General features: G+C 52.3%; 1 protein-coding gene across 1 annotated transcript in view; it reads right to left on the minus strand.

Annotated features, from left to right (window-relative positions):
- Nucleotides 1–4,236: 4,236 nt before the first annotated feature.
- MREG (melanoregulin) overlaps nucleotides 4,237–16,531 on the minus strand; it is a 28,176-nt gene continuing 15,881 nt past the window's right edge. Inside the window, exons 3-5 of the mRNA XM_075933959.1 lie at nucleotides 8,681–8,771; nucleotides 7,038–7,201; nucleotides 4,237–5,950 (exon numbers count right to left, since the gene is read on the minus strand). Coding sequence (XP_075790074.1) covers nucleotides 5,828–5,950; nucleotides 7,038–7,201; nucleotides 8,681–8,771 — 378 coding nt within the window. The 3' untranslated portion in view covers nucleotides 4,237–5,827. The remainder of the gene's footprint in view (nucleotides 5,951–7,037; nucleotides 7,202–8,680; nucleotides 8,772–16,531) is intronic.

Genomic DNA, 16,531 nt, shown 5'->3' on the forward strand with positions numbered 1-16,531 from the left:
TTATAACTCTTTCCCTTACCAAACAAAGAAATCCTGCATAGAAATATTCAGAGGGAATGCACAAAAAGGGGGTGGTGAGTGGTATCAAAGAGAGATCCTCATTCTTAGACCAATGCGGAGACTTATTTTTGAATTGATTCAGTCTGCTAGCCTTCATTACATCAGAAAAGCCCAAGAGAGGGCGAACACATGCCGTCCGAGCTCCTAATATTAGACACTCGTTTGAAAATGGTGCGTTCGTTTTTATAGCAGCACTTACAAAACCGTTTTGCCTGCCTGGTCCATTCCTATTATTTCTTAGAATTAATTTCAGATGAGGCTTGTGTCAGGCCATTGCAAATAGAAGCACGACTCTCGCTTTCATAGGTCATCGCTTTCCCTCTCTCCTCCTCCCACCCCGCTTTGAACAGAACTCCTCCACTGCCACCCTCTGGCGATGCCTATCACTGCAACCGGCAAAAGGATGTCAGCTTGTGAAGGAGAGAAAACAAAAATGAGCGTTCTTGCAGTCTCGGATTTGGGCCCCATGCCGGCCTGTCAGTAAAAATACTCTGGAATTCCTTGCCAGTTGAGATCCGCTTCCATAGTGCGAGAAAGATCCGTTCCCCGCCAGCTCCTTCCTTTCTCATGCAGTTGCTCTAACCGGTGCGGAGGGGAGGACTAATGTTAACTTCGCAAAGGCCTGCCTCGTCCTTCCTCGGAGACCACATGGCCGACCCATTTGTCCAACCCCAGACGTTTGCACAGCTAACTAGTTTGATGCAGTGCTCAGCACAGTGCGAATTACTGGCAGGCGGTTGGGAATACACAGATAGCCTGCTTGGCAGCTGGTATAAATCAGAACGCTGGAGGATCTGCGCTGACTGATAGAACCTTCCTGCTTCTTACCCAGACTGCTTGGAAAAAAGAAAACGGCCCAACTGGAACATACCTGGATTTGAAGTGGGGAACAAATCCCGCCCCCCCCCCCCTTGTTTAAAAGCAGGGGCTGGATTCAAAGCACATGTGAAATGTTATTTTGCTATTCGAGGGCCAAATACACCCAGAAGCAGACTTTAAAAACAGCCCCAATGAGGAGCGAGAAGAAACACTAACAGGAGGGGAAAACACGAGGGGAAAAGAAGCCAAACTGCTCCCTAAAATGATGCTACAAGCAATAGGCCCCAGAGTTTGTGTTTGGCGGAGCAGGAAATGTATTTATGCCAAAAGCAGGGTCAAGAGGCAGCAACCAGGCCCTGGGTATTTTGAAATGGAAGGGGTGAGCCATCTCCTAGAACTGCCAGCCGAGAAAAAATGTTGACAAAGACGTCACTCAGGAGGAAACAGACAGCTCGAGCGGCCAGGGCGTGCACTAAGGGGTCTGAAAAACTGTTTCCATCAGCCCAGCCTGGCTTGGCAGGTGGGGATGAGACACCAGTGCCACCTCGTGGGCAGTCGGCTTTCTAGCAGCCGAGGTTGGAGAAGTTAGGTGGGACTCCAACATGCCAACCAATTGCACAGCTCACAGCCAGTCATGGTGCCCCTACAGCAAACTTCTCCCTGTCCACAGAGCCGGCCCAGGGCCTGCGCCTCCCCCTCTCCCGCTATCCCCCCTGCACTCTGTCGGGGGTAGGCCTCTTCACTGCTTGGTGCAGCCACTCTGCGTGGGGATGTCTGGGCCCTAGCGAGGCAGGGGGCGGAGAATCCTGCGTCTCAGAAAGTTTTTGCCACAGCGGGGCTCCAGCAGGGTTTACTTGTATGCAGGGGGGAAAGTAACTGAAATGTTACAGGTACCCTCCCCCCTCCACCCTCCTCAGGGAGGACTCGGAGCATGGGGGGGGAGGGGTTGTGATAGAACAGGACCTGTATGATCATTTAAGCGTAGGGTCGAGTGCAGGGGGCTCAATGCAGAGGGTTGGGGCCTGTGTGGGGGTGCAGGGAAGGGCACCCCATTTAGCAATAAAGATTTTGTCCCAAGTCTCTTATGCATGGGGGGAGGGGTGCAGGAGTCAGGGAAGGGGGCTAGGGTGTGTGCAGGGGGATAGGAGGGCCCTGGGGCAGTCCCAGTTGCTGCCTGGTTACCTTTACCTGGCTGGTGGATGGGTCCCTGCCTTGCTCCTCCTGGGGGCTGCACTGCCACAAGGGAACCACGGGCCAGCGGCTTGGGGGGTTCTCCTGTAGGGAACCCGGCCACCCTGAGAGACACACCCTGGCCTGCCACTCCTTTCCCCAAACACCTGCCGGGGATGCTCCTGGTTTACTCGCGCCTGTCTCCGCGCAGAGGACCAGACTGGATGAGTTCCCCACCCACCTAGGCCTCCACAGGGATCCAGGGCAGCAGGTGAGCTCTGAGCGTGCTTGCGGGCGCGAGCGGGGGAGGGCTGGCTGGATACCGTGGGTGGGGCTGCAGCACATCCTCCCTGAAGCAGAAACATCGGTACCTTATGGAACATGTACTGCCAAAAATATAGGTGGTGAGCAAGGGCTGTATGGCCTCTGGGATTTACACGTTGGGTGCCCCAACCCTTTTGTCAATCTAGTCCTTAGCCGCCTGTGATGCCTTCCAACGACCCCTCCCCCTGCAGGGCAAGATTCTCACAGGAGAACGAGTGAGGTATCCAAATTCCACCCAAATCCAGGATAATCCCCTTAGGTCAGTGGTCACCAACCAGTAGACCAGGACCTGCTGGTAGATCTTGGCACCTCTGACAGGGGATCCTGACTGGGTTGGCCGGGAAGCTATCGAACACTGGCCCTTCAGTTGTCCCTCCACCCACTGTCCTGCTGCTCCTGCCCTCTGCCTCGGAGCTGCCCCCTGGGAGCCTCCTGCTTGCCTGGCAGGGTGTGGAAGGGAATGGGGGGGGGGCTGATGTCAGGGTGTCCCTCTCCCACTCCATCTCCACACAGAAGGGGATGGAGGGAGCGTGGCAATGCTCATCTCTGTCACTCTCGCACACTGTGTGTCTCATTCTCTCTCTCTCTCTCTCACAGACACACACACACTCCTTCCCTCTCCTCTCCCGGCCCAACACACACGTGGGGGGTTGCTGTTACTTTCACTGCTTGGAGCGTGGGTTAGTTTTGGGTTCTGACTGGTCTGTGCATTTCATCATTTTCATTTCTCTCACACCTCAATGTGATTCTTTGCGTGGCGCGTTCTAAAATGCCGAACCGGTCGTGGCTGGAGTCATTATCCCAATGGTCATTGCTGCTCCTGGATGTGGCCGGCATGTCCCTGCAGCCCCTGAGAGAGGCAGAGCAGGGGGTCTCCACATGCTGCCCTTGCCGGCAGACACCTGCCTGCAGCTCCCACTGATCAGTAACGGGGAACCGTGGCCAGTAGAAGCTGTGGGGTCAGCGCCTGTAGATGAGGGGCAGCCTGTGGAGCCGTTGCGGCACATGCCGGCTGCTTTCAGGGGCGGTGCAGGGCCAGGGCAGGAATAAGCCGCCTTAACCCCACTGCTCCACCACCCGGAAGCCGTCTCAGTCAAACGGTGCCCAGCCAGAGCCTGCTTACTGAACCCGTCCCTGCCCTGAACCTCCTCCGGTACCCAACACCTTCCCAGAGCTTGCACTTTGAACCCCTCCTGGACCCCAATCCCCCACCCTGGAGCCCCTCCCACACTCCAAACCCCTTGGCCCAAGACCAGAGCCTGCACCCCAACCCCCTACCCCAGCCTGGTGCAAGCGAGTGAGGCGGGGGAGAAAGGGGGATGGCGCGAGCAGGGTCAGGCCTCGGAGAAGGGGTGGAGCAGGGGCAGGGCCTCAGAGAAGGGGCGGGAAGGAAGCGGGGCCAGGGGATTTGGGTTTGAGGTAGATCTCACATTGCACTCACATCGACAAAGTGATCGTGTGGTTAAAAAGGTTGGCGACCGCTGTCGTATGTTCTTTGAAGAAGCTCAGCTGTACCCTACGGAGCACAGTTCAGTGAGAGTTCTGCCCGAGGGCTACACCGGTAGGGCGGCTTAACTCCACCGCTCAGGACTGTGCAAACTGAGTAATGAAGTTGACCGGAGCCATGGCATAGCCACCAGATTGAAGAATTCTTTGACCAACCTAGCTACTGCCTCTCAGAAAGGTGGACTGACTTCAGTGACAGAAGAATTTCTATCTGTGCCACAGCCGTAGCATTTCTAGCACAGACACACCTTGAATGTTGTACACCGGCGCAGGAAGCAGGTGTCTTCCCGCACCCTCTGCCACTCAGCAAGCAGTAGAGATGTGGCAGATGCCTCCTCAAATAACAACTTGGCCAGATTTTTGCAGAATTTTGTATTTATTAAAGTAATATTTCATCAATGTACAGAACGGACACGTTTCCAGGAAGATTAAGAAACATTTTAAATACTGTAGGTATAAACATTTAAAAGTTCTATTTTACTACCTTGTTTCCCAGAAAGCCTCCCATGAAACTCACTCTTAGCTGGACTGTTAGCAGTCGTTCTATTAACCCCGGACGAACGAGCATTATTCCCAAAACCCAGGGGTTTAAAATTATTGCTTCTTACCAGATAAAAGAGCAAGGTGAACACGTGAAGGGTTGTTATTAAAAATCTCATGACCCAAAGCTTTAGAACAGCATACTTTTTTTTTTTGGTACGGCACACTCCTCTTTTTTCCATTTCAAATAATGCAGTTAGGACGACCAACGTTCTCCAAAAGCAGCTAGTGATTTTGGGTGCCCCACCTGCAATGCGTTAAAGCAGCCGGCCCTTCACAACTGAGTGCTTAGGACACCCTGAAAGCCAGCTTCCTCTAACGTGTCGAGGTGAGCACCAGCCGATGGAGGCATCCCCAAAATCACGAGTCACTTTGGGAAGGCGTTGGTCGATTTGTGGATCGAGATCCAGTGAAAAGATTTCAACAACCCAGTGTCTCTCATGCTTTGCAAAACAGGTCGTCAGACCAGACTCTCCCTGGGAGCGACGTGCGCGAGACGCATCCTTCATCTCAGCACTAGCCTCGTGCAGGACTTAGCGCTCAGTCTGGAACAACCAGTTTACAGTCTCAGGAGGGTGAAGAGGCTCCGGGAGGAGCAGGGCTTGATCTGCTGCTCCCTGCGAGGAGTAACTCCCGGGCTGAATAAATAAGGGATGGAATGTTCTCGTCATGCAGCACCAGCAGGGAAATGGGACGGAGTCGAACCACATCCTCTGACACGTGTTAGCCGTGTCTCAGGCAACTACATCCACGCAGACATTCCCCCTCGCTTGCTGCCTACTGAGGGACACCTTGCCTTGGCTGCGTGGCGGAAGAGAGTCTCATTTACATAATGCACCGCGCAGTACATTTCAGTGGAGGGATGCGAGCCCCATGGAGAAAGTTTTAATACGTGTCTAGGCAACGGCCGCTTTCAAAGGAGCCTATCATGGGTTCTTCTGACTATGAAGGACAACGTAGGGAACACAAAGTCATGGGCTGCCTCCTCCCCAGACACCCCCCCGTATCTTTGCTTCAACATGAAGTTGACTGGAGCCATGGTGTAGCCACCAGATTGAAGAATTCTTTGACCAACCTAGCTACTGCCTCTTAGAAAGGTGGACTTACTTCAGTGACAGAATTTCCATCTGTGCCACAGCTGGTCTGTTCGTCTACCCACAGGACTCCGGTTCCTACCAGCACTTGCGCCTTTCCCCCTGCATCCAGGCCCACTCCTTCAGGCCCACCCCTTTGGTCCCCTGTGACTGGCCACCCTTGTGCACGAGAAAGTCATTTTGCTTGCACCCTCTCCTCTTGCACAGCCCCTGGTCTCCTCTGAAGGAAAGAAATCACATTGTGTCAGTGTGGCTCAGCAAGTGAGCCAGCCAGCTCCCACGAGGGCAAGGAGCTCGGCACCTCTCCAGTCTCTTCAGGGCGATGGAGCAAGGATGTGCTGCATTTCTTCTGCTCTCGCGGCAGGGGGTCTCTTCGGGTAGGTGACGCTGGCCATCTTAAAGAACTCCTCCGCAGCGTCCAGGGCAATAAGGCGATCCTGTCAAAGGAACGGAGGTGTCAGAATTGCTGGATGCCTGGCCTTTGCAAGAGTATCTATTAAAAAATGCCCTGAGAGAGGCAGGCTTCAGAACACGCAAGGCCTCACCCTTCCAGTGCCGTGTCTCCAAGAGAAATTGGTGGCATAAAATGGAGGAAGGCTCAAAGGAATCAGGCTCATGATCTAGACTGCAGGCATTTCTCTTTGTGCCCAAGTGGGCCACCCGTAAAGCGCTGGACTGGATAGTCCTGTCTGGGAGACTGAGGTACACTGGACTTTGATCCTTTGCATTTCACTACTGATGCTCTTTTTGTGACCTCATTAACAGAGGGGGTTCACTACGGCCTTGTCTACACTAGCACATTTTGTTGCCAAAAACCAGCCTTTTAGTGACAAAAGTGACAGCATTTACTCTGCAAAGTGACTTTTGTCAGGAAAAACACCCAGTGTTAGTGACAAAAAACTTAAAGCCCCGCTAGAGACGTTTTTTTCTTTTCCCCTCTCTTTATTGTTGGCCAAGAGCCAGTGTGGACTCTGCTGTCTGTTTGGTCGAGAGAACTGGCTTCTGCCAGTATCCCACAAGGCCTTCCCTGATGGCTAAGCTCAGTGTTCTGTGATCTCTGCTGCCCTGCAGGCATGCCTCCCCCCCCCCCATCCCGACCTCCTTTCAAAGCTCCAGGAAGTGTCTGACACCTGAGGGAGATGCTCACTTTGAGAAACAAAGAACAAATCCTTGGAGTACTCCTGTTCTGCCCTGCTAGGAACACAGTGACAGGCAGATGGCTGCAGCAGGGGGTGGGTTGGAGAGGCTGCAGTGCTGCTTTGAAATTCCTCAGCACAAAGAGCGCACAGAGCTACCAGGGAACCCCAAGAAGAACAGGGAGCAGCTCTGCCTTCCCACCACATTGCCCTGTGGGAGGCTTACCCACAGTGCTTTGCTCTGTCAACAAGATACTAGCCAAAAGGCCATCAATTGTCAACAATGGGAGGCAGAAAAACTGGTTTGACCAGTTTTCACTTTTGCATGTCAACAGCACTTCCATGGCCAAACCTTCCCAGCCTAATGTAGGGACATTTAGCTACTTACCACCACGAAAAGATAGCGCTCAGAGAGCTCCCAGTTTCTGGGGAAAATGTTTGTCTCCTCGCAGAGCTTCAACAGGATCTCCCGGGCTTTGCTCATGTTCTGGGAGTCACTGATGATGCTAAGTTTAGTCACGGATAACAGGGAGTCTGCTTCCTTCTGAAACCCTACGACAGAGATAAAAATCGCTCCAATTTAAATGAAAGGCACCAACCCACCCAATCTAGCCCTCTGCTCCGAACATCTTTGGAGGTTCACTCTTTCCCCCGTCGGCCTTGTAGCGTTCCTATTTTAGAACCCATGACAGGAAAAAAACAACAACCCAGCACACATTTGGATAAAATGCACTAGCATTTCCTCTGGGTACCACGGACAATTGCTGTAGGGAGAACAGGAGGTCACCAGTGAGGTCATATTTAAAAATGCAACGCAGGCATGGTGCTTTCCAGACAAAGGGGTGCCTTTCCTTGTGCTAGTAAATCTCCGCCTGATCCGTGTGTGTGTAGACGGTGAATACATTCTGCACAGGGCCAGGTGTCCTGTTGTGTTCTGGATCTAGCCAGTACCATTGTTGCCAATGGAGCCAAACATATTCCCGCCCCCCAAAAAGGGGGGGGAGCAACACGGTGTAATCGTTGAGCACAGGTAGTTTGGTACTGAGCTAGCATTTATTTTTGAATGCAAGAGTTGCAAGGAAGAGAGCAACTTGGGATATAATCTCCATGCTCTGCCCACAGCCCTGGCCCAGGAAGTGTGGGGCTGCAGTAGTCACAGAGGTCCTGAGAAAATCTGTCCGGGCTTGTGGTTAACGCATGAGATTGGGAGTTAGGAGAGCAGGGGGCGGAAGGGGGAAGAGAGTTTATACTTGGTTTCTTATTTCTCATGGGTGTTTGTGTTTGAAGAGGATTTTGTGCTAGGATAGTACTTTAGAGCGAAGGACCTCCGTGCGTTAGGGCTCAGTCGTAAGCAGTATGGAGAGGCTAATCAAACCGGCTGACAAAGGTTAACACTGGTTCACCGTGTAAGTGCGCAAGATTCCCTCCGTCCTGCTTAGGAAAACAAACGGCTTTGCTCTTGGTAATCATGTCCTGGCAAAGGCAAAAAGCCCAAGAATGGACTCCCAAGGGATCCAGTTCCCTGCACTTGACAGCGCTGTCCGTATGGCCCTCCTGAGCTGCTGGAACATCTGTCTGTCTTGCCTTCATCCTGCCTTGGCCCCACACAACCAAGGCATTCAATCGTCAAGCACCATGTGGGTTGTAGCGGGCTGGCAGGGACACCCCTCTCTTATCTGGTGGAGCAGCTATGGCCACTCCCTGTAACCACCCCCCTCAACCTTTTGCTGAGTGGATCCACCCATGTTTATAAAACCAGCAGCCACACCCCTCCTCCGAGCCTGCCCTCCTACGAGCTGCTGCCAAGGGCCCAGCATGGCACTGCTCCGTAAGGCGCAGCAGGGGGGAGGAAAAGGATCCAGCTTCTATTTGTGCTATCTCTTTCCAACGACCCCTGGCTCCTTCAGTTTGCATCTATGCAAAGCAGAAGGAAGTGTGGAAGGAGGTTACCCCCAGAGACAAAGGCAACATTAACAGCCTTTGATGCACTGCCGGGTGGCTGCAAATCAACAGCCAGGCTCTGGAGCTTACCCAACTCTTCCAGAATGCGCTTCCAGCGGCTCCTCACTTCCTTGCGGATTTGCCGCAAGGCATAGATGTCGTAGTTCAGTTTCTGCCACTCCTGCAAGGCAAAAGAGAGGAGGGGAGAGAGACAGAGTCAGCTTTCCTCGTGCTGTACGGCCCATCCCATCTGGCTCTTCTACTCCCACTGAGCAACCGCAACATCAGGAACCAAGTTCCAGCCGCAAGGCCCAGCGTAAAATACACACTCACGTTCCACAACACCGGCCCTGCGGCTGTGGGGAAGGTCTGAGTAGGATCAGGGAAAATGAAAGAGGCTGAAACAAGATTTTTTTTTTTAAGTCAGCTACACAAAGCAAAAATCCACAAAACACTTCTACTTTTGTTGAGGGACCACAAGAGTGCCTTTCCCCCTCCTCCTCGAACCCCCTCCAAATGGACCAGAACATTCCGGTCACCCTCAGTTGGACCCGATTCTTTTCCTGCTGACCTAACTCCCTTTCATTTCCAAGGCAGTGCAGTTGAGCGCATTAGAACAGGGGCAGGCTCTGCGCAACACTAGTTACACCTGGATTTCCTCATGAATGTCTTCTGCCCTCAGCTGCCCTGGGGTAACCCAAGAAGCTCCATGATTTAAGGGTCCAGTCACTGAAGAGAGACTCCTCACGCAGGGCGGGGGGGGGGGGGAGACCATCTAGAGACAGCCCAGCCCTCTGGTAGATTCTGTAATGCTATCCTAGGGTGGGGAACACGGTGTGCAAGAGGGAACCGGCTCAGTCCCACTCCGTTGGTCGGAAGCCCAGCTGAAACATGCCATGGGTGCCAGGCCTGTGTAATTTTTGGTGGGGCCCACAGCAGGGCAGAGCCGTCCTGTCCACAGGAGACACCAGGGCAACCACCCTGGCTCTGTGCTTTTGGAGGCCCCCCATGCATCATGAGAATGGGGTCCAGCAAGCGATCCGGCCCCAGCCCCTCCACCACCTCCCGGTACCACTCAGGGGAAGACACTGGAAAGATGTGGGGTGGAGGTAGGGAAGGGCAAGGGTAGACTGAGGCCGGCTCACTCGCTAACTTCCCAAGCTGCCCTGGACCCCATGTCCTCATGGATCACAGGGCCCCTACAAAGTCCTATGGAGGGGACAGCTAGAAGCCCAAGCAATGGTGGAGCTGGAACCCGTTTCTAAACATTGGTGGGGCCTGGGCCCATATACAAGTCTCATCACCTATCCTCCTATCAAAGAGCCACTCCTGGAATTTGGAAACAAAACTGTTCCTGCGACGATCTCGTACCTAGTCATGCCTGGACTTCCACTGCAACTTCTTGTTCCCCCCCCTTCTAACTCCCGCAGACACGGCACCTTTGGCTTGGCATGTGTGCTGCCCCATCACAACCCACAGGTTATTTGTTTTGTTTTTCAAGTTTGCGCGTAACCCAGGGACACGGGTCAGCCCCGACACATCCTCAAAATGGCACTTTCTGCTGCCTCCCCTTGAGAGCTCCGATTCCCCAGCCATGGCGCTCACTCCTCCAAAAGCGGCACGGATGCGCCTCCTCCACGCTGCCTCAGCACCAGCTGCAGAAGCCCTGAGCAGAGAGAACCCGCATGCTCTGTGCCCACCGCCACCACTGTGTCTGGCAGCGAGGAGGAGATGGGGCAGGGAAAGTCCCGCTGAGCCCCAGTGGGTCTGCCAGGTGCATGCTGAGTCACCCAAGGCAAGATGGTACATAGGAGTGGTGCTGGGAGCTGATGGAGCATGCTCAGCGAGACAGACTCTTCAGAGAGGTCACCACCGTTTTCTGTTCCGAGCTTGTGGGCAAGCCAAGATTTTCAAGAGTTTATCACTGGCCAGATTGTCCCAGGCACAGACACCTCTGGCAATAAGGGCACCCGGCCTGCCAAATATTAAGTCTCTTGAGTTTCCACTTTCTTACAGTTACTTCACTCAGAGCCAGCTGAACTTCCTGATCCCCTCTAGAAAACGTTCACCTGAGGCAGACAAAGGAAATTTCAGCCAGAACCGATGCAGTTTGGCAAGGCTAAAGGCAACTAATCAGGGTCTTATACTGGACGTGAAGTTTGCCTGGCACTAGAGCCTACAAAACCAGCTCTTCCTAAAGTGACTCGCCACACAACCCTGTTGTGTTGCAAGCTGGATGTGATATTTCCATGTGGCATGTCGAGCACACTCATACTTGGAACGCCTTGGGTAATTACAGTGTATGCTGGAATGGGAAAGGTGCCCCAAGCAGAAGGACACCATGTTCTCCCACCCATGTCTCAAGATATCTAGGTATCAATTGTGTTGAGAGCAGAGCTGGGTGTGGTCCAGCAAGCCAAGGCCCACACACTGAAGGATGAAGACAAGGACGTCGCATTCATTTTCTCCTGGCTCACTCCTGAACTCTCTCACCCTGCCGCGTCACAGGTGGGCGTGGCTGCTGCTTCCTTGCATCAGTGACGAGCCAGGTTTACAGAACCAGGAAATCCAGATCTTGCCTTGATGTCATACACTTTGGGTGGAGATTTTCACCTTAGCCAAGCCGGGGAGGTAGCCACATCTCTCCCGCTGAACTGCCTGGAATTAGGAGCGAAGCCCGTTTGCTGACTTTGCACACCTCCGCCTCAGTTTCCAGCCCAGCATCAAGCGGCCGCATCATCTCTGCTCATTACTTGGCCGCCACCAGCCCTTCCTCCTAGTTGCTGTCTTGTCAAGTTGCCAGTGCGTGACTCACGCTGAACTCCAGCTCAGCCCCCGACCAGAAAAATCACGCGAGCCAGAAAAAGACAGCCCCAGCCAGGAACAGCCCCGTGGCCACTGTCATGCCTGGGTTTAGAACCATGCTGGGGATACCCAGACAAAGTACTATGGCCACGGCAGCCCCAACAGTTTGTAGGCTGGTCTCACTTCTCCTGGGGGCTGGGAGTGGCGGTCAGATCAGGGAGTGAAAAAAAGTGGTCCACTTTCTGCTCACCGGCCACCTGCACTAAGTGCTCCTCAGTCTCAGGTCTAGCCCTGTGAGTATGAAGTTGGGGACATCCGAGCAGAGCTTCGTGCTCCCCCTTGCCAGGAACTGGACCGCTATCATATGCGAGAGGTCCAGCAACAACCATCTCCTGACATCCTTGGTAGCTTGCAGGCGGGCTCAAAGGAAACTCACTTTGATTCAAGGATTGTGAGTATGGAACCCACCAAGCTGGAACTGTGATCTGGTCTTAAGGAAGAGGCGACAGCACAAAACGACCCACAGCTAGGAAGCAGGACCCTAGATAAAAATGGAGGCACTTGCCCTTCCTATTGCCGGCCATGCTGGTCTGAAAGGCTACGTCCACACTGCAGCGCTATTTCGGGATACTGGAGCGTAGCTATCCCACGTCTTCGCAGCAAGCCCGTTATATCAGGCTCGCTATTCTGACATCCCTGTAAATCTCATTCGACGCAGAGATAGAGACGTTTTGGAATAGCACTTTGTTTCGAAATTTGGCGCTGTGTAGACCACACCAAATGCCAAACAAAGCAGTTTCGAAATCGCATCGAAATACAATATGCAATTTGCGTAGCTTATTTCGAGTTATGGTGCAGTATGGATGCACCCAAAGTTAAGAAGCCAAGCCATAACACACCCAATTGTCACTCATGCACATCTCCCAGGGAAATCGTACACTGGCACGGTCTACAGTACTCTAGGTCAGAAAGAGTCTCTCCATAATGTAGTGACTAATCCCCACGTGTTTAACCCCATCACTTGCTGTCATACAATCATCATCCAAGGCAACGTTATAAGGCTACGAGTGATCTTCAATGTCAAGTGTTTTCTTGGCCCAAATCTAGTCTTAATTCTTGTATTCGAATGGTGGCTAGAAGTCAGCCCTCTGTTTGCACGTTGCAGTCCAGGAGAAATAATTGCGCTGCAAAATTAGAGGATTCACGAAGCTGTACTGGCTGATCTCTGGCTGTCTAGCAGACCGGTAAGATCAGACCCTCGCTCCCTAGAGATGCAGCATCTGAGGCAAGATTTTATCTCAAGGCCACACAAGGGAGTTTAGGCCCCGATCCAGCCATTCAGATCCGTGGGATGGAGAGTTAGCGCCGGCCCTCACGAGACATAAGCAAAGCCACCTTTAAGGAGTCACTCCGAGATTTCACTGAATTGAAATGTTCCTACAACCCACTGAGAGGACTCAAGGAACAAGTTGCCTAGGGAGGTTGTGGAATCTCCATCACTGGGGATATTTAAGAGCAGGTTGGACAGATACCTGTCAGGGATGATCTAGAAGGCACTTGGTCCTGCTGTGAGGGCAGGGGACTGGACTTGATGACCTCTCGAGGTCCCTTCCAGTCCTAGTGGTCTACGATTCTGTGATTTGTTTGTAATAAATGAGTTAGAGACTTATGCTAAAACCAAACAACAAACCCAAGTGCTACAGTTAGACTCCTAATTAGAAGCTGCCTGATTTTTAGCAGGTGTTCAGTGGCCCAATGGATACAGTTGTAGCAACGGGCTAGATCAGACCCGAACTTCAGGCACTCAGCTCTGACCACGTTGGCACCCAGCTTCTCCAGATACGGACCCGATAAGAACGTGTGGAACGGAGCCTTTCTGTACTGCCTCGGTGTGCAGCCACGCACGCCAAGACTGCAGCGTTCCAAATGAATTATCTGTACCCCCCCCCCCCAACGGCTCAAATATAGCTAGAGGACCTCGCCAGTTTCACATTTTGTGCCAGAGAATCACTGCTGTTGAGATAGTCGTGAACGGAGGTCAGGGCAGCAAGGGAAGTTCAGATCAGCCCATAGCCGCTGATGCTGGCTTTTTCCAAGCCCAGGAGCGGGAAGAAATCCTGCATTCCTAGCCAGGAGAGCGTTGGCGCTGTTCACCGATCAGCAAAGCAAAGCAAAGCAAAAAACAGTCTCCCCTCCACATCCCTTCCCCTGGAGCCTGGAAGTGGCCTCGCTGTTCCTGTTTTGCACAACCTGATACTCCACACGTCCATTTAAGTCCTAGGCAGGAGGAGGAGACGGTACAGTAACAACCTGGAAGGCCTCTCTCGCGCTGTAGCCGGGTCCCTGGGGTGGGCACCCGAGAAAGAGTGAAGAGATTGCAGTTCGTAAGCAAGCGCACAAGGGGAAGTTGACTGCAATCTGGAGAGCAAAAACAACCCCCAAAACCCAGCCTCTCCGGAGTGAGACACACGTGGCCTCAGCCCTTATTGGCAAAGATCCCTTGGATCCCTTCCAACGTCCCCATGACCCAAAGTATTAACAAGGAAGGAAGAAAAGATCTGTGGGAAAAAAAATCAGCAGAAAATCGCTGACCTCCTCTTTAGAACCTCTGTTTCTCCGCTTCTGGTAAAATACATTCTACAGCCTATTTACTCCTTTGAGTAGAAGCCAATAACGAATCCTGGATGGGCAGAAAGGGTTTGTATCATATTGTTTTATTCCAGTGACTTTCAACCTGTCGTCCGCAGATCTTGGAGGGTCTGCAGACCGCGTTTAAGATTTCGAGGGGGCCCACGCCTGCATTCGAAGTTGGTTAGGAGTCCACAGATGTTAAAAGGTTGAAAACCACTGCTGTATGCAGCACACTCCAGAACCCCCGATCTCTTCCTCCCCCACACCTGAATTTTAAGTTAATAGGACCCTGACTAAGGGTATGTCTAAACTACATTCTATTTTCGAAAGAGGATATGCAAATTCTGCGGGAATCTTCTTCCGATCTAACTTTCGAAAGCAGAGCTTTCGAAAGTGAAAGTAGTCTGGATGCATTTTTTTTTTTCAGGAAAATACTCTTTTTTGAAAAAACCGCGTAAGCCTCATTTTTTTAAGGAAGATGAAAGTGAGATGGGAAGATCTTTCTAGAGCATTGTCTAGACATCACCTAGACGTTATCTGCAACAAAGCAATGGTCATTCAGATCTGTCTTTAATTACACTTAGAATTAGTGGGCCTCACTCTGCTCTCATGTAAACCCACTGTACGGTTTAGGGATTGCTCCTTGACTTAGTCTCCGGACCTAGCGTTCAGAGGTGCCAAAGAGGAGGGCAGTTTTAGTGACCGTCCACAGAGAGTTGGCCAAAAACCACCTTGTCAGATTAGCCTCGGACTGTCTGAGGGTTAACAGGGGCACACTAATATTACTCTGGCCTGGATAAAACTAGCAGCCTAAAAAGGAAAGGTCCGCATCTTCTGATAACCTTCGAAGCCGTCAGACCTCCCTTGTGATAAATTAGAGCCAACAATCCAGTTGGAACTGCCATGTGCTGCAGCTTGCTCAGCATTCCTGATGGGCAGATGGTTTCATCCTCATTGAACATTTTTTTCCCATTAAAAAAAAATATCTGGAGTTAAAATTGTTAATCTAGATAAATGCCCCGTCCTTTTTTTAAATATAGCAGCACAGGAACTGTCCTACGGACACACAAAAGGCCATACAGCCTCAGACAAGAGCAAAGGAACAGAACACACACACACGACGGGGAGTGACGACACAGGCTGCGGCAGGTGCAGCGTCGTGTTTCCATACTGACGGCTGACTCTTGTGCAATAGCAATGAGGTGGAGAGAGGAAGTCACACAGGCAGGCTTGGAGAATGGAAGGGGAGAGAAGACCTCCTTCCAGGCGAGACCACGGCAGAGTGGCTTTGGGGACTTGGCAAAGCTGTTGGAAGAAGGACGCAGCAGCACTTGCTACAAGGGGAAGACGACAAAATGATGCACCGCTTGAGTACACGTTAACAGAGATTTAGCATGGTCTTCTGGGTGGGGCCCTGGACTAGGAATCCAGGGAGTGTGGGTCTCTTCTTGGCTTGCCTGAAACTTGCCATGTAACCAAGTCACTTCAAAGCTGAAAACACTTTGCACAAGTCTCCCTAGTGCTCCCAAGGGGCAGAAGTCACTTCACCGCTGCTTCTACTACTGGGCTCGGTGTGCTGCAAAAACGTTGTGCCAAGTCGTAGTCTTTCTACTGCCCAGCACTGGGAACCTCACCAATGGCAGCATGCCCTGGCACCAGGTAGGGAGACTCAGCAGCCTGGTGAAATTTCACAAGCACCTAGACTGTAGTGAACAGCAGCTGGACAGCAGACAGGGCTACTCCAGGGCAACTGCAAAAACACCACCTTCGAGGAGTCGTCAAGTCAGCCAACTCAGCTCTGTCCATCCCACCGTCCCAGGCAGGGATCCGCTGCCGTCTGTGTTAGATTCAGTGCAGACGGATCCTGTTCCCCAGGCGGGAGCAGGGGGAAAAAGATGGCTGTGATCTGAATCAGTTTACACACGCACACACCCCGATCCTTCTGCTGGGTGTTTAATGCCCCGGCCTCTTGACAACAGCTGCTCCAATGTCAGATTGGTAGCGCTTTCCTGGAAATCTCAGCCACCGGCCCATGAAAGTTCACAAAAGGAAGTGATGACTAATCCCCCGCATCACAGGCAGCTTGGGAGAAAGTGCGAGTTCCGTGTCGGCAGGCACACACGCCAGCCGGCCTTGCTGATCAGAGCACTCGGCTGTTCAAATATTTACCTGGAAAAGGTCCATGAAACCTCAGGGCCATGCACTAAGTGTTTAAATACCAGACTGAAGTGGGGTAGTGCTCAGCACTCAGCAGTAGCCCGACTGACACAGAACTAGGAGTGGGACAAAAAGTTGTGCCAAAGAGATTGCAGACAAACGCTATCAAATACCTGCCTCCTGATATGGAAACTTCCTAATTAGTAGGCTGCTTTCTTCATGCTGCCAGCGCAGTTTCTTTAGTGCCTGGAAGGTAATTTGCCATGCTGCTCTCGGGAGTTTCAAGTAGGAAATTAGGTCAAACAGCCTCAAGATGATCAGAGCTGGGCTCACGCTTTAAAAGACCAA

The sequence above is a fragment of the Pelodiscus sinensis genome, chromosome 7, assembly GCF_049634645.1.
Source record: "Pelodiscus sinensis isolate JC-2024 chromosome 7, ASM4963464v1, whole genome shotgun sequence".
NCBI lineage: Eukaryota > Metazoa > Chordata > Testudines > Trionychidae > Pelodiscus > Pelodiscus sinensis.